The sequence below is a fragment of the Podarcis gaigeae genome (genome assembly GCF_964106915.1).
Source record: "Podarcis gaigeae genome assembly, chromosome: 16".
NCBI classification, from domain to species: domain Eukaryota; kingdom Metazoa; phylum Chordata; class Lepidosauria; order Squamata; family Lacertidae; genus Podarcis; species Podarcis gaigeae.
Genome location: NC_139693.1, coordinates 40,706,277 through 40,723,971, shown reverse-complemented (window position 1 = coordinate 40,723,971; position 17,695 = coordinate 40,706,277). Strand labels below are relative to the sequence as shown.

At 49.9% G+C, this 17,695-nt stretch overlaps 1 protein-coding gene and 1 long non-coding RNA gene across 3 annotated transcripts in view; both read left to right on the top strand.

The window, feature by feature from the left end:
- LOC310834395 overlaps positions 1 to 17,695 on the top strand; it is a 128,178-nt gene that overhangs the window by 101,293 nt on the left and 9,190 nt on the right. The gene's annotated exons all lie outside the window — the stretch shown is intronic.
- The window catches only part of ZNRF3 (zinc and ring finger 3), a 74,709-nt gene that overhangs the window by 47,824 nt on the left and 9,190 nt on the right, over positions 1 to 17,695 (top strand). For both annotated transcript variants that reach the window (XM_083717851.1, XM_083717850.1), the window contains exons 3-5: positions 14,352 to 14,426; positions 14,607 to 14,738; positions 16,491 to 16,601. In XM_083717851.1, coding sequence (XP_083573977.1) covers positions 14,352 to 14,426; positions 14,607 to 14,738; positions 16,491 to 16,601 — 318 coding nt within the window. The remainder of the gene's footprint in view (positions 1 to 14,351; positions 14,427 to 14,606; positions 14,739 to 16,490; positions 16,602 to 17,695) is intronic.

The following is a 17,695-nucleotide window of genomic DNA, read 5'->3' as shown; positions in this document are numbered from 1 at the left end:
GTTGATACTGTTTTTTCTTAGCACTGTGCAATGGGCAGCTGAGCCAGAAGGGCTTGAGTTGTGGTCCTGTTGGGTATCTTCACTTAACCCAGGTGGGGGCAGATGTTCTTCTGAGCAGGTTGTTGTTCCCCTGGAGAATGTGGGCACCCTCACCCAGCAGCTCTCCAGGGAGCAAGGGCCCCCAGGGAATACCTGCATTAGTTCAGTGATTCCTCACCCCCCCCCGCACTGTTCATACATACACACACAGTTCATTTTGGCAGACTGGTGTCCACTGATGGAAGAAGCTGCCTTACTGTCTGACTTCTAAAGTGGAGGACTTACCCCCCACAGCAGTGAAGAGTACTGGGTGGATACCTTTGCTGCCTCAGACTGATGTTCCTTTTGGGCAAAGTACCGTTCCTCGTGAGGCTGACCAGGCCTAGTTGGGGATAGGACACCAAGAGAGCATGCAGGGAGCATCCTGGCTTCCAGCTGCAAGGGCCCTGCTCCTTTCCAGGGTGAGGAATAGGATTCCCCTAGGGCAGGACTGAGGAACCTGTGGGGGCCCTCCAGGTGCTGCTGGTGCTCCCATCAGCCCTGACCATTGGGCATGGGGGCTGTCGGGAGTTGTAGTTCAGCGGCATGAGGAGGCCAAGAGGGCATTCCTGTGATGAAGGCAGGTGGCTGACGGTGGCTGGTTGTGAGAGAGGGCTTAGTGAGGTCAGAAGAAGCTGTTAGGACAACTGTGAAGTGGCACTATCCATCTCCTTGCTTTTATTTCTGGGATGGGGGCAGAGGAGGGCAACCAAGATGAAGCCTTATGAGGAACGGTTGAAGAATGAAGTATGGGTATGTTGAGCCTGGAAAAGAGGAGACTGGGAGGAGATATGCTAGCCATCTTCAGAGATCTCAAGGGCTGTCACCGGGCCATTTGTCAAGGATGCTTTAGTTGAGATTCCTGCACTTCAGGGGGGTCAGACTAGATGACCCTTGGATCCCTTCCAGCTGTACAGTTCTATGGTTCTGTGATTTTGTGTTTGTGCTCGGGTGCTACCTTGAGCCTGAAGCATTGTGCAAGAAAGGCAGTGGTGCTATTGCTGCTTTTCTATAGGGAAGAGAAGATCCCATCCTCTCCGCCCCCCATGCTCTGACTCCTCTGTTGAAGTGGGCGCAGCAAGACACGCATCCCCCCCCCTGCCCTTCTTTCTAAGGACTTGGCTCTGCTGGTGCTGTGGCAGGTGGGGGTGTTTGGAAGGGATGCCGTGGAAGCCTTTGCAGAGGGCGTTGCCCCTTGACTGATCAAGGCATCTTGAGGGCTGTTCTTGACTGATCCGATGATCTTCTGAATAGAATGGTCAGTCTGGGGGCAGAGAGGGGAGAAGAGTCGAGAAGCCCTGGACTCATCTGGACAAGATTTTCCTTCCTGAAGGCCAGCTTGTTTCTGCTAGGCTAATCCTGCCCCCTTCCTTCGGAGGTGGGGGGGGAGGTTGCTTTGAGCCATGGTGGTGCACAGGCTGCTGTTTCTGCTGCTTGGCTCCCAGGCTGGGAACCCACTGAGCCTGTTTCCATGGCCACCACAAAAAGTGCCTGATGCCGGCTGCTTCAAAGGGACACCCACCCCTACCACCAGGCCTTTGTGTTGTGGGGAAAAGGAGCAGAGGCTGCCTCTCTGGAGTTGTCAACACCAGGTTGCTCCATATCAGTCCTCCCTTTCCCTGGAGATTTTGGCGAAAGGACTGGGAGGCTGGCCAAAAACCTCTCCATCGAGGAGACGGGTTTGAGGATCCTTAGCTGAAGAAATTCTTCCCAGATTTTGTGAGTCAGAAATACCTGACCTTGTCTGTGGAGAGATGTTTCTCTGCATTAGCAGTGACCCCCCCCCCACTGGGGGGGTGGGATTTTGGCTCATTTTGGCTAACAAGATTTGCAACTTTCACTCAAGTTGGGCTTCTTGGAAAGTGAGCGATACGGCCAATCGGGTGGGGAGTGAGGAAGCCTGTGAGCTCTTGGGCCAGCAACACTTCTGGGCAATAAATAAGTGGAGAGCATGATCAAGGAGAATCTCTAAGCGTTATGAATAAGCAAATGATAGCAAGGTGGGCAATGACTTCTAGTCACAATGGCTGTGTTCTATCTCCACTGTCAGGAGGCTGCAGGTCTCTGATACTCGCTGGGCATTGCCGGGGTGTGGGGGGGGGGGCTTTTATTGGAGCATCTTGTTGGCCAGGGTGAAAAGAGGATGCTGGACTAGATGAGCTTCCTTGACCCTGATCCAGCTGCCAGGCTCCTAGGTTCTTTAAGAGGGTTTGCAAGCCTCTGGACAGGGGTGTAGATACTGGGCACTTCCCCCCCTTTGTTTCCCCTGTCCCCCCATGTCTTTCTCCTTTGTACACATAGAAGAAAAAGGGCTTTCAAAGCCTTCCCATGTGTCTCCTTTTCTTCCCTGATGTTGGAGGTGGAAATGGAAAAATGGGTGGAAATAGGGGCAGCTTCAAAGAGCAGCCCTGGGAGGGAGAAGTGCCCCCCCCCTTTGAGCAAGGGGTGCCGGTTGATAGACAGTGGGAAGCATGCCTTGCTCCAGCAAAGGAGCAGTCAGGAGTCTGCTCCTTTAAAGTCCCACCTCCAGCCCACGATGCCATGTATGACTTCATGTGTAGCATAATAATAATAATAATAATAATTATTATTATTATTATTATTAATACCCCGCCCATCTGGCTGGGTTTCCCCAGCCACTCTGGGCGGCTTCCAACAGAATATTAAAATACAATAGTCTATTAAACATTAAAAGCTTCCCTAAACAGGGCTGCCTTCAGATGTCTTCTAAAAGTCAGGTAGTTGTTTTTCTCTTTGGCATCTGGTGGGGAGGCCTAGTGGGCCAAATTTAGCCATTGGGCCAGAGGTTCCCCACCCCTGAAATGAACCATAACATCTGGTTCCACATGGTCAACTTGGGAGCTTTCAGTCAAAGTGTCCAGAGTGGCCGAGGGAATCGCCGGTGTTCTTGGATTCCAGAGCAGAGCTGAGGTGCAATTCCAAACTAAACACGAGCTACCTGTAAAGTCGAAAAGGAAACCCCTCCCCTCCCTCCTGGTTCCTCCTTTGCAAGCTAAATAAATGGAAAGACCCAGCATTGGGGAAGCAATGGCTGTGGGTCTCTTGCTCCCCTCTTGCCATAGTGTCAGGCATGGAGGAATATTAGGAGTTCCAGGGGGCCTCTGGACAAGCTGCTCTGTTTGGGGTGGGGGCCGGGAACTGACTTCAAACTCTCCTCGCAAAAATGCTCTCCACGTGGGCCCTGCAATATGGCTGGTGCCAAAGCCTGCAACCCGCCCTGAGACTATGGCATTGGCCTGCTTGTCTGCAAGGGACTAATGAGCCTGCCTGCCTGTTTATTGGCAGTGGTTAACCTCTTGCGAGTTAGCGCTCCCTCACAAGCCAGGGCCGCAACCGCCAGCACCGCAGTGTCCGTGGTGAGGGGGCTGGGTGCCAGGCAAATAGGCACGGATGGCAGAGAGGGCAGAGGAGAGAATGCCCACGCTGGAGAGCATGCAGGAGAAAATGGGTCTGGCTTTCCTAGTCAAGCTTTTTATTCCTGCAATGCAAGGCCAGGGGGAACAACCCGCAGGCCCTTTGCCTCTCGGTCACCAGAAACATTTGCTTGGAGCAGGCTTCCCAAAAGGAGCCAACCTGCTGGGAGACGTTCTCCAAGCAACACCTTCCATCTCAGCTGGTCTGCTGTGGAGCGGCTTTGGCAAATGAGACCCCTAATCAGAGGTGGAAGGGTTTCTGTTTTTGTTTTTTTGTAATCCTTGTCCCAAGGCTTCTGCAATGCAACTCTGTTCCTCTGATTGTGTGGAGAGAAGTTTCCAGTTTTGTAATAACTCTTCCTTTTGAAATGAAGCAACATGTGAATTTGGGGCGCAGAGTGGCATGGCCTCCACAAGAGCCATCCAGGGAGCAGGAGCAGCTCTGCAAGAACCCCACAGAGCCAGGCTGGCCACAGAGCAGCTTTCCCAAGCGATAGGGAAGGGAAGATGCTTCTCGGGGACCAAAGCAGCAGCTGGGGAGGAAAGGGGCTGTGCTGCCTATGGTGTGTTGCTGGGGGGGGGGCAGTAATTGAGAGAAGGAGGCTTCCCCTGGCTAACAGAATGATAAGGCATGCATTCTTCCTTGGCATGAAGGAATCTCATAATAATAATAATAATAATAATAATAATAATATATCCCGCCCTCCCCAGCCAAAGCCGGGCTCAGAGCGGCTAACAACAGTAAAATAAATACAACATTCTAAAATCATTTCATTATAAAATTAATTCAAATCAGATTAATGGCAACCATTGGGCTAGAGTTCTGTGAGGATTGCCAAAGGAGGGGGTCAGGCTGTGCCCTGGCCAAAGGCCTGGCAGAACAGCTCCATCTTGCAGGCCCTGCGGAAAGATGTCAAGTCCCGCAGGGCCCTAGTCTCTTGTGAAAGAGTGTTCCACCAGATCGGAGCCACTGCTGAAAAAGCCCTGGCTCTGGTTGAGGCCAGCCTAACCTCTCTGTGGCCTGGGACCTCCAAGATGTCTTTGTTTGAAGACCGTAAGGTCCTCCGTGGGACATACCAGGAGAGGCAGTCCTGTAGGTTCGAGGGTCCTAGGCCGTATAGGGCTTTAAAGGTTAAAACCAGCACCTTAAACCTGATCCTGTACTCCACCGGGAGCCAGTGCAGCTGGTATAGCACCGGGTGAATGTGATCTCGCAGCGAGGACCCCGTAAGGAGTCTCGCCACAGCATTCTGCACCCGCTGGAGTTGCTGGGTCAGTCTCAAGGGAAACCCCACGTAGAGCGAGTTACAATAATCCAGTCTGGAGGTGACCATCGCGTGGATCACATTCACTGCACGTCTTCCTGGGAACTGTGATAGACCTTTGCAAGTTATTAATGGTGCCAGTGCAATTTCTGGTCCCTCTCTTTTGAGGTCCTGATCCTGCAGTGGTGGCGGAAGGGTGTTGCAATGCTGCAGTTGCACAGAACGTGGCTGCAGGTGGGGTGGGTGGCCCTCTCTTTCTCTGTGCCCCACCCCACATCTGAGAAGTAAAAATTCCAAGCATTCAGTCATAGAAAGAAAAATGGAGCTGTTGATTTGCATCTGCCTGGTGGAATGGTTCTTGCTCTTATCCCTACCCCCATCTCTCCCAGTTGGCCACTCTGCAATGTTAGAGGAGATGCACACCTCCTCCTCAAAGCACAGAGGGAACCAGGCAGAGGGTCTTGTTGGTAGTGGCACCTGCCCTGTGGAATGCTCTCCCAGCAGATGTCAAACAGATAAACAGCTATGCGATTTTTAAAAGACATTTGAAGGCAGCCCTCCTTCAGGGAAGTTTCTAGTGTGTGATGTTTTGTTGTGTTTTTACCATTTTTGTTTGCCTGGAGTGGCTGGGGCAAGCTAGTCAGATGGGCGGCATGTAAATTATTTATTATTATTATTATTATTATTATTATTATTAGAGCAGCATCGTCTTTCAGGGGGCCCAGCACTTGCCAGGAGATGAGAAGCAGAGGCACCTGCTCTGTTCAGTGTCCGCTTGTTTTCGTCAGGGTCATCTTCGCTCCCATCTGCACCTATACATTTGCAGCAGCTTCATGCCACTTTAAAGCACCCATGGCGTGTCCCAGAGAATCCTGGAAGGTGTAGTTTTCTCAGGGTGCTGAGAGCTGTTAGTGTTTCTGTGTGCCTGAACATGTATGTGTGTCACCACTCGTGGTGAGATACACATACTGTCAAAGAGTTTTGGATGCTTTTGCTGGAGCTATAGCCTGCTTTCCATTTATGAATATGTGTTTTACCCTTAACCCTTATGCCCACAAAAAAATATTATTACACAAAAGGAAAAGAAGGTTGTTTTTTACATGAAATGAAATTGACAAAATAGATATAGGTGTCTCCCCACTTCTGCGGGGGTTACGTTCCCAGGTACTGCGCTTACATGTGAAATCACATATAGTGGGGAGCACCATCTAAAAAGCAAAACTCCACCAAAAATCTGTCGGACTCCAGCTTTCCACAGGCCTCAAAGTTTGGTGCAGAGCAGGGCCGTAGCGAGGGGGTGGCGAAGTGGGCGGCCGCCAGAGGCGCAGGCGAGAGGGGGGCGCTAAATCAAAGTCGGTGCCTTTCCTGAAACTGGCACCCCAGTGCTGCAGGAGGCTCCGGGCGGCTTTCGGCATGCTCCCAGCGCTGCTCCGGCACCATTTTCACCCTCGGGGCTGCGCTGGGGTGGTTGGCTGGTGCTGGAGGAGAGGAGGGCTCATGCCCGGCAACCACCGCTCCATCCAGCGCTACTCAAACCCATCTGCCACCGCAACCAAACCTGGTGGCTGCCTCTGCGCCGGCTCCGCCTCCCCACCATCATGCTTGGTTGTGCCCGTCCCGCCTTCCTGCTCTGCTCTTAGGCGCATTTGGAGCCCTGGTGACACTGAGGAGTGAGTGCGAGGCTGGGCGGGTGCAGGCGAGGGGGCGCGCAAAATCATAGGGAGAGGCAGCCCCCCCAACCACACCCCTTAATAACCCCAGACTTTGAGGGAACGGGCTGAGCCTTCGCCTTGCGCTCTCCAAAGTGCTGACTCTCCTGGGGTGGGGTGGAGCGGGGGAGGCAGTTGCAGCCCCCACAGAGTTTGTGCGCAGTCACCGGGTGCTCCCTTACCTCCCCCGAGGAGGAAGGTGGGATCCACACGGCTGCCTCCCTCCCCGGGTGCGCACCAGCAGGGGCCCACCACCTGCCAGTCCCATCTGCTGGCAGCCACCGCCACCAGGGGCTGAGCCCACCATCGCCCCATGAGAAGCAGAGGACTGGCGAAAGCACAACGGGGTCAGGAAGGCGCAAACGGATTCTCACACCCCTCGCATTTAATGTGAACTTAAAACAAGCGAGCAGCAGCCTTGCCGTTTCTCCCTTAATTTTGTAGGTGCTCTTCTCCCTTGTAGGAGGGCTGCGAAAGGGGCCTGTGGCCTGTGCGGATTGATGCCATCCCGAAGGGCTTTTGGGGCGGGGAGAGGCCCAGCCTCTCTCTCCAGGGACTGCCTCTCATCCGCATGGAAGAGCCAAGTGCCGCCCGCTGCTCTGGATCACGGAAAATACGGGGAAGAGTCTTTCCCACCAGGGTAGGACTTTTGAGACAGAAGGCCAGGTCACCACCACTCAGGAATAAGCAACAGGGTCCACATAGCTTAGAGAGTTGCTTCAAGATATAAATTTTACAAATAACAACATTTTGTTTGTTTGTTTTTCAAAAAACTGTTCTCCACCAATTACCGGTACAGTGGTACCTCGGGTTAAGAACTTAATTCGTTCTGGAGGGCTGTTCTTAACCTGAAAAACCTGAAGCACCACTTTAGCTAATGGGGCCTCCCGCTGCCGCCGCCGCCACACGATTTCTGTTCTCATCCTGAGGTAAAGTTCTTAACCCGAGGTACTATTTCTGGGTTAGCGGAGTCTCTAACCTGAAGCGTCTGTAACCCGAGGTACCACTGTAATGAGAACTGAACTTTCCATTGAGAATTATCAAAGGGGTTTGCCACCTGTCCTGTTTAATATAGGATTGTTCCTTATTTCAAAGTTGTGTCCTGTGTTGATTCAATACAGGACAGTTTGCCCTGTATTTCTCCTATTTCTGCTCTGCTCCTGTACTCTTTCTCTCTCTCTCTTGTGTGCGAAGTTAAGGATCCTCTCTAATTGCCTGCCTCTGCTCTTACAGGAAAGACACTTTTTCCGGCTTGGCTGGAGAAACTGTCTCATCTTTCCTTTTTCCCCTTTCCCTTTCTTTCCCTTTTTCCTTTCCTTTCTTGTCCTTGCTCCCTCTCCTCATTCGAGCCCCAAGGAGGAGCAAACCTGGGCAAGGCTTTCATGTTGTCTCTTTCAGTTCCCTGAAGCCTTGGCTGAGTTAAGGTGACCATCTGCAGAGTTGCAGCCTGGGAGCACTGGGCCCCCTCAGGCCATTTTACATCATATTTTCTTCTTCTTCGACAATCCCTCGTAGCCGAGTAAGATTGTTTTCCATATACACGGTTTTAACACAGTAAGTGACTGTGGAGGCCAGTTCTGGATCCACACATCCTTCCACAGTGGGGACAGAGGTTTCCGGGCAGGAGTTCATCATGGTGAAGATTTGCCAAGTGCGCCTTCCTCTTAGCACGTTTCTCCCTTGCGTCCTGAGTTCGAGCATCTTCAAAGCCCATGACACCTTTGGTCAAGGCTGTTCTCCAACTGGAGCGCTTGCAGGCCAGTGTTTCCCAATTGTCGGTGTTTATACTCCATTTTTTAAGATTTGCCTTGAGACAGTCATTAAACTTTTTGTGTTGACCACCGGCATTACGCTTTCCATTTTTAAGTTTGGTATAGGGTAGTTGCTTTGGAAGACGATAATCAGGCTTCCACACAACATGACCAGTGCAGTGAAGTTGATGTTGAAGAATAATTGCTTTGACACTGGTGAGCTTTGCTTCTTCCAGTACACTGGCATTAGTTCGCCTCTCTTCCCAAGTGATGTGTAAACATTTTCGGAGACACTGTTGATGGAATCTTTTGAGGAGTTGGAGATGGCGTTTATAAGTAGTTCATGTTTCACAAGCATACAGTAAGGTTGGTAGTACAAGAGCTTTGTAAACAAGCATTTTGGTTTCCCTGCCAATGTCCCAGTCCTCAAACACTCCGCACTCTGCTTAGGCGATGTTGGATTTCGGCATCAGTGTCTTTTTTTTTTAATAATTTTTATTAACCGGCCAATCAAATCAAATCAAATCAAATCACATCACATCACATAAATTCCGAATTACAAAGCCGAATTTTAAATTTTGTTGAGGGGACCCATATTTCAAGATCCGAAGGGGGATTCTGATCATCTTCTTGCTACTGTGTTAATGTCCAAATCAGTCCAAACAAAGTTCATAATTCTGATTTCGGCATCAGTGTCGGCCCTTGTGGAAAGATAACTGCCCAGGTAGGAGAAGTGATCGACATTTTCCAGCATCACACCATTGAGTTGGATTTGTGGTGCTGCAGAGGGATTGTTTTGTGCTTGTTGGTGCAGCACTTTGGTTTTTTGGGTGTTGAGCGATAGCCAAGCTTTTCGTAAGCTTCTGCGAAGATACTTAGGATAGTTTGGAGGTCATTCTCTAAGTGTGCGCACACTGCGTTGTCATCAGCATGCTGAAGCTCTCTGACTGAAGTTACCTTACTCTTTGCTTTCAGCCTGCTCAGATTAAAGAGTTTTCCATTTGTTCGATATATGATTTCTACTCCAGAGGGGAGTCTCCCATCGACAAATTGTAGGATCATGGCAATGAAAACACAGTGGTACCTCGGTTTACAAACACTTCAGGTTACAGACTCCGCTAACCCGGAAGTAGCACCTCAGGTTAAGAACTTTACCTCAGGATGAGAACAGAAATCGTGCCATGGTGGCGCGGCAGCAGCGGAAGGCCCCATTAGCTAAAGTGGTACGTCAGATTAAGAATGGTTTCAGGTTAAGAATGGACCTCCGGAATGAAGTAAGTTTGTAACCAGAGATACCACTGTAATGAATATAGTTGGGGCGATAACACAACCCTGTTTAACACCTGATCCCACTGTGAATGGTTCACTTTGGGAGCCATTGTTATCTGCGATTGTTGCTGTCATATTATCATGGAGGAGCCGAATGATGTTCGCAAATTTATCTGGGCAGCCAATTTTCAGGACAGTTCACAGGGCATTGTGTTGAAGGCCTTAGTGTTGAAGGCCTTAGGTCAATAAATGCCATATAAAAGGGTTGGTTTTGCTCTCTGCATTTTTCTTGAAGCTGTCAAGCAGTGAAAATCACGTCCACTGTCCCCCTAGAAGATCTAAAACCACTTTGGGATTCAGGGCGGGTCGCCTTGTTAGGAGACGGTTTGCTAAGATCCTTGCAATAATTTTGCCGGCCGCAGCCAATAAAGAGATGCCTCAATAGTTTCTGCAATCCGTATTGGGATAGAGCTCCTTCGAGACTTGATGGCCAACATAAAAGATTACCAACAAAACCGACGAAGAGCGACTGGTAGAGATTTGAAGGCCTCGGACGTGAGAAATCCAGGCTAAGAACTGATATTATGGACACCTCTTTGGGGGATCGAAACCTGGAAAGAGGGGGGGTGAGAGTTCTCTTTTTTTTTCTTTTTCTTTTTTCTCTTTTGAATTTAAAAGCAATATAAGGTTATGATTTTTATGTCAAGTTATTATGTTCAGTAATTAATATGATAATTGAGAAATTGTTGGAAGGGAATTTAGGTCGACCTTTGGAAAGGATGTAATGATTATAATGGATCTGTATAAGTTAAAATTGGATAATTAAGAAGAACTAAGTTTAAAAAAATGATACTAATATTGTAAAGAAAAGAGATAAGAACTTGCTGAACTAACTACTGGAACTAGGATGCATGAAGGGGGGATGCGGGGAAGTCAGAGAATGTGGTTATGAAAGTAAGAATTTGAAATTGTACATGTTTGTCTGTGTCTTTGTGTGTTTGTTATGTTTATATAAAATGTGAAAACTCAATAATTTTTTTAAAAAAAAAAATAGTTTCTGCAATCCGTTCTGTCATCTTTTTTAAAGAGATTGATAATTTTGGCACCCCTAAAGTTTGCTGGGATCTCCTCTCCCAGATTTTTTAAAATATGGTATTATAATGTAAAATTATCATTGTGGAACAAATCAGTTTGTATGTTATTGTTTGTATGTTTCTTTTAGACCTATCTGTATTGTTTTACAACTGAATTACATTTTAAAAACCCTCTCAACTCACATAAAAATGTCATTTTCTTTGTGGAAACCTTTTATTAAGAAATAATAAATTAAATATTGGGTTTTCTGTGAAAAAATTCATTACAAGGTGAAGTGCGTGAGGAATTGAATGGGTGAAGGAGGGGTTGGAGGAGAGGTGAAAAGAAGAGCCAATTTGTCCGTCGCTAGGGGGCACAATCTGTACGGTTCTGCCAGGGGCGCAAGATCTCCTAGCTATGGCTCTGGGGCAGAGGGATTGCAGTTGCAAAGGCTCCTGGGATTGCTAGCTGTTTTGCTGCTCTTTTCACACCATTTTTGCAGTTTAAATTGATTGATTTCACTATTTCCTGGTGCCTGCGAGTTGAATGCAGGTAAGTGGGAGACGCCTATAAAGCTGCTTCAGACAGCAAAATTACAGTTTAAGCAGCCAGGAAATCCTACAATGTACCCACACCTTGATCTGAAGAGTGGAAGATTATTCCATTTTTTTCAAAAGTCTGTAGGAACATGAGCGTGACAGTTCTGGCAACAAACAGAACCCACACTGCTCCTAAGTTAAGAAATGGAAAGGGAGGGGAGGAAGAGGATCCCTGTTCTTCCGTGGGATCACTGCATGAAGGTCCTCTGTGGGTCTGGGGGAGCCAGCTGACCTTGGTCAAGGCATCCCAGTGGGGGGGGGGGCTTGAGATGAGCAATTTATACAATTTCCAATAATCCTGTTGTCCAGAGTTCCTGCCCAGCTTCACCTCACTCACCTTCCAAATTTAGTGCTTGAAATAAAATCATCCTAGAGGGCTGTGACTGAACTGGTTATCTTTTGTCTGCTCTCTGACTTCAAGTTGTGTTAGCCATTATCTTGATGGCCCCCATTCAGGTGGTGAAGAGACTGCAATGACAACTAATTTTACATGAGTTGACCTTTATGCAAGGTGGAAGGAGCTCAGGATGCTTCCTGAATGCCTTCTAGACGTGTTTTGAGATCAGACTTGTACCCAGGTCCTCATGGAGCATCTCCTGTCATATTAGAGTTATGCCATTTTTCTTCCCTATGCCATGATCCATAGTAATAAACTACAGAATAAGTTCAGATTCACACACAGCCCTATTCACCTTAGTCCCCTCACAGAGCTATGGTCCCTCTTCCCAGGGTTTGTTGTTGTTGTTTTGGTGTGCATTGTTGTGTTGTGTTGTTGATGTTTTGGTGTGCATTTTGTCTTCTCATTTTGCATGTTTAGGTTGTGTACTGCCCTGTGATCTTCAGATGAAGGGTGGAATACAAATTTAATAAATAAATATAATAAAATAAAACTCTGGGAGTTGTAGCTCTGAGAGGGGAATAGGGGTGTTCTAATAACTCTCAGCACCCTAAAGAAGCTGCAGTTTCCAGGAAGCAATGGCTGTTTAAGGTGGCCTGATCCTGCTTTCAAGATGAAGCCTTGCTCAGGTGTCAGCACTGAGCCTTGCTCACAAAGCTGCCAGTGAAATTGGCGCTGAGGAGGAGGAGGAGGAGCCGCCTTAGACTCATCACTGCCGGCTCCCTTGTTCTTTTTCTCCTCCTCTCTCCTCCTCCTTGTCCGTGCAGCATTTGGGGGACCAGATTCTGCCTTTGAAAAGAGGGTACCACTTTCGTCCAGCCCATCCGTGCGCATGGCGGGCAGCCCAGGGTGCAACTGCCCCCCTTTCCTTTTTTGGACCTGGAGCAAAAACCTGCCAAGCTGCCCCCCCCCCCCCAGTGCTGCTCTGGAGGTTGCCAGGGAATCTCCTTCGCCCGAAGCAGCAGCAGCAGCAGCAGCAGCAGCAGAAATGGATGGCATTCCTTCCAAGGCTCGTGTCTTGTACCAGGTGGCAGGTATCTCATGCGAGCTGAGGGAAAACTCTGGAAATGCTGCTCTAAGAACTGCTGCTGCCCCTGGTATAAAAGCAGAAAGGGAATCCTGACCATGAGTCAGTAGCCCTGGGGCCGCAAGCACCCCCTCCTCTGCTCTCACTTATTTGGGGTCCAGGATACTCCAAAGGCCTGGGGAAGGCAGTTTTCCAAGCACCTCTGTTTGAAGGCTGGCCAACCCAGGTCCTCTTTAGAGGGGTGTCCACACACAGCCCATCCACAGGGAGCCCTGGGCTGCAGGCAGAGGAGGGATGGAAGGTGGAGGACCACCACTTGCCTGTCTTTCTAGCTCTCCCCTCCCCTCCCGGGGATTCAGCTGGGGGGGGGGCTATCAAAGGCCTCTTTGCACTTCAGTTACCCTGCCAGGGAGGGCAGGGGGAAGGCCTTCACCTCTTCCTATTCTTCCTTCTTGCGTGGGGCAGGCAGGCAGGCAGGCAGGCAGCCACCTGTGTAGTCCCGTCACCCCGCCCCCCCCAGCAGGTGGTGGGCTGGCGGAGATCCCTCCTGCCCCAAGTTGCATGGAGGAGGCTGAGGCTCCAGCCTGCTCCATGCTGCTGCTGCTGCTGCTGCTCCTGTGGCTTCAAAGCTTGCCTGAGAGCAGAGCAGAGGAGGAAATGGAAGAGGGAGGGAGGGAGGGAGGAGGACTCTGCATTCTGTGGTGTGTTTGTGGCTTCTCTGCTTTGATCTCCTGCCAGGGAAACCTGGAAGGTCAGGCCAAGTTGCAGCGAAGCTGTGGAGTGCGGAGCACACTGGAATGCAGGAGTGGAGCCTCCCCGCCTGGGCAAGCCACCCTAATCTCTCGCTCTGGGGTGGGGGCTCTCAAGCCGGGTGGGTGTGTGTGTGTGTGATCCTGGCTTCCCTTCTTACTCAACAGAGGAGCTGTCGTTGGGGTGGCATCAGCCTTCGCATAACTGCCCTGGGCTGTTCCAGCAGCAGACCCAAAGAGTTGAAGAGGGGGGGGGTGCCGGTGTTGTTTTATGAGCAGGGGCTCTGAGAATGATGTGCTTTGAGATCTCCTTTTTGCACCCCCCCCTCCAAGTAGGTTAGGCTACTGTGCCCATACAGGAGGGGGTGGACAAGGATGAGGTTGTTGGGCACAGTTTGTGTGGTCAAAACTACAGAAAAGGCCGGAGAGGAAGGGAAAGACTGCATGCAGCACTGCAGAGGGTTGAGTTTTCCTTTGAAGAGCAGTGGCCTTTGTAGCCTTTGTGTCGGATGACATGGGATTTGAGGGGCAGTTCCTGCCACTGGAGATGATCTGCCCAAGGCTTTGGGGCATCAAGTGGAGGCTTGTCCAGCTCATGGCTGACCTCTTGTGGCCAAAACAAAAAAAATTCCTTCCAGTAGCACCTTAAAGACCAACTAAGTTAGTTCTTGATATGAGCTTTCGTGTGCATGCACACACATACCAAGAACTGACTTAGTTGGTCTTTAAGGTGCTACTGGAAGGAATTTTTTTTGTTTTGACTATGGCAGACCAACACGGCTACCTATCTGCCTCTTGTGGCCAGTGCAAGGAGCTGCCTTTCTTGGGAGGGGAGTTTTTCCTCCTCCTTGAGCTGCTGTTGACAGGCTGGGAAGGCAAGCGGGGCTTGAGTTGAAACAAAAAAAAATCCTTCCAGTAGCACCTTAAAGACCAACTAAGGGGCTTGAGTTGATTCTCTTTCTGACTCTCCCTCCGTCTTTCCCTCTCCACTTCCTGTAGGCCAAGCGGGCAGTTCAAAGAGGGGCCACAGCTGTCATCTTTGACGTATCTGAGAACCCAGATGCAATTGACCAGGTATGCAGTATCAAGTGTGTTTGTATTGTGAAAAGGGAGGGTGCTCATCATTTGTTTGTACAGTTGTTGGTCCTCTGCTGATGGGGGACTGGTGTTTCCTGGTGAGCCTGCAATCTGCTTCTTTGCCAGAGAAAGGTTGATTTGCGGGGAGTAGCTTAACCTTTCGCCATTTTGTTCTAGTTGAACCAGGGCTTGGAAGACCCCCTGAAAAGGCCCATTGTGTATGTGAAAGGAGCAGATGCTGTCAAATTGATGAACATTGTCAACAAGCAGAAGGTTGCCCGTGCCAGGATTCAGCACCGGCCTCCCCCGGTAAGGCGACCCGGCAGGCCCCTGTCAGGGGCTTTCTGTGGGCTGCTCCCCTTCTTTATTGCAGCCTGCTAACTGGTGGGCATAGCCCTGCAAGCCTAGCTGGGATCTTAGTATTTAACCTTAAGTTAAGAAAAAATAATAGAAATGTTTAGGAAATTAATCTTCAGATTAAAATATAATTCCCTCCCCCAGTTGAATAGACTGCAGCATGCTCCAGAACACCTCCTCCATCTTTCTTTCTCCCTGCTCCCTTTTCTGGTTGTTTGGCTCTCGCCTCTTGGTCCAGGGGCTGATCAGGCTCCCCCAAGGACCCACTGACCTCATGGCATCGGTGGAGGGCTGGTCTTCTTAAGTTAGAATTCTGCCTCTTTTCTCACTTCCTCTTTTTTGCAAATGGAGCTGAAAGTGTGTAGTTTGTTAAGGTCATTTTTAGGGATTTCTTGGCGAAGCTGAGCTGTAAGATTCTGACCCAGTGGCACTCTGCCTCGCTCCAGGGGAAGGCTGAGCATACAGATATCACTTCCGGCTGGTTGGAGTGAAGCCTGCGCTTCTAGAAACATGTTTGGGTTGAGTAAACATTCTTCAGGGACTTTCACCTCTTAGTACTAGACAGTTAAAAGCAGCCAAACCCTCCCCTGCCTTCAGAAGAGCCTAATGAAATCCAAGCAATTGCTTTCTCGTGGCTCTTGCAGTTAACAGCTGCATGGGAAAGAAGTCTTGTCACCTCCAAATGAAGAGGGCACAGTTACCAGCGGATGCCCTGAAGCCAGTAGCTAGTGGAAGAAAGAGTCGCCAGCTCAGACAGAGGCTTGTGGAGCTGGACATAGCAATTCCTAGTAGGAGGCTGGGCAGGGGGGTTGGGTCTTGGTGGGCAGGTGGGTGATGGTTGCTCAAAAGGCACTTGAGTGAATGGGCAAAGTCCTTGTATTGGGGGGGGGGGGTCTTTGAAAGTGCCTTTCCATGAAAACTAATCTCACAGGAGCAAATCACTTCCCAATGAAAAGTTGAGGCTTTCATATGTGAAAGCCTTCTTCTAAAGCTGGCTTGATTCAGTCATGAAAATGTTTGCTCAGAGATTTTAGTAATAGGGAAGGGTGCTGATTTCAACTCTTGATGCATCACAGAACAGAAATGGACTGAATTAGCACCAGGCTTTGGGATGTAGAATTCCCTTTCACAGAGTGAGAGCACAGAGAACTATTTTATGCAGAGTCAGACCTTTGGTCTATCTAGTTTAGTATCATTGACGCTGCCGAGCAGTGAGCTTCTCTGCGATTCTTCAAGCCACAGATCTTTCCCAGTGCTACCTGAAGTTGTCAGGAATTGAACCCGGACCTTTTGTGCCCAAGGCACATTGCAGGCAAGGATTGTGAACCAGGTCTCTGAGGTGGGGTTTCACCTGGCATTCAGCTCACTTCCAGCCAGGGACAAATCTTTGCAAACAGCAAACACACACTTGTCAGAGGAATAGGAAACAGGTTCTGTGCATGCACAAACCCTGGAGAATTTCTTATGAAAGCTTTCAGCAAACTCTGAAACCTCGGGATTCCTTTTGGAGTCTTTTGGGTGTGGCCTACCTCAAACTTTAACCGTTCCAGTTTAGTTCAACATGTTAGCTGCTGCTGCCAGCTGAAAAATCTCTGCCTGCTTTGAATGTATCCAAAAGGTGTATGCCATTGAGCTGGAAAAAAGCTAACCCTACTGATCTTTGTCCATTTCTTGCCTCCTCCTCTCCCTGATTTTTCTTCTAAGCAACCTACCGAATACTTCGACATGGGGATTTTCTTGGCCTTTTTCGTGGTGGTCTCTCTCGTGTGCCTTGTTCTTCTGGTCAAGATCAAACTGAAGCAGCGCCGGAGCCAGGTAAGAGCGAGCTGCCTGGGCCTCTAGCCGTGTGTTGCTGGGAAGGTTCCTCTGGAGGTTCCACTTCCTCTGGAGAAGAGGGGCTGCTCTGGAAAGGGGGCAGCAGACAGCTTCCTGGCAAGAAATGCTTTGGCCTCCTCTGGCCTTGGGGTGTGAGGGGCCTTCTGGGCAGACCTGCCCTACTGCTGCCTCTGGCTTTGTGAGGTGGGCCGAGAGTCTGCCCTGATTCTTGGGTGCCCAGGCGGGAGTTCTTGGCTTCCTCCTTGCCATGACCACCAGCAGCCATTTCAACAAAGCCCGAAGCACCAGTCCTGTCCTGATGGAGGCTCCTGCAGTGGGAAAGCAGGCTGCAAAGAGACAAAAAGAGCTGGAGAAGGTGAGGGATTTAAAAGGGAAGAGGGGAAAAGGCACCTTCTGGAGGGAGCGGGTAGAAACATGCAGGGTTGCTCAAGACCCCTGGGGTAAACAGTCTCTGGGTGAAAAGAAAAGTGGCTCCTCTTCTGGCTTGGGAACTGAAGGCGGCCTCAAAGGATCACCTCTGCTTTCGTTTGGCTGGTCAATGTAGTTTGGAAATGTCCTAGGTTATGTTTTGAGAGTTGGTTTAATTAGCACAGGCAGGTTTATGGCATTGTTGGCAAATGCATTTGTAGTAATTTCAAAGCCTTCCTGACGTGCTAATGTCCATTGCTTTTGCTCTTGCATTTCCTGGAGGGTCCCATTGGCAGCCATGCCTGAGTTGCTGACAGTGACAGCCTCATGGCATGTGGATCCTCAGTGAGTGCCAGTCAGTGCCATCCTAAATGTGGAGGGAGGGAGGGAGGGAGGCTTGCCCCAAGTGCAAATGCAACCAGTGGGGGCTCACGGTGCCGGGAGGGGTGTTGCCCAGATCCTCCATGCTTCAGGATGGGCTCTCTGCAGGCAACAGGCCCTGCATTGTGCTACTTTGAGGTGGGGAACGGCTCCACCCCCCCCCCGATGTTGGCCTCAGATCCCCATTGTCTCTGGCCGTTGGCCATATGAGCTGCTGCTGAGGGGAACTGGGGCTCAGCAGCGTGAGATTAGTTGCGATGGCCCTTGGGGGGTGCCTTCCATCT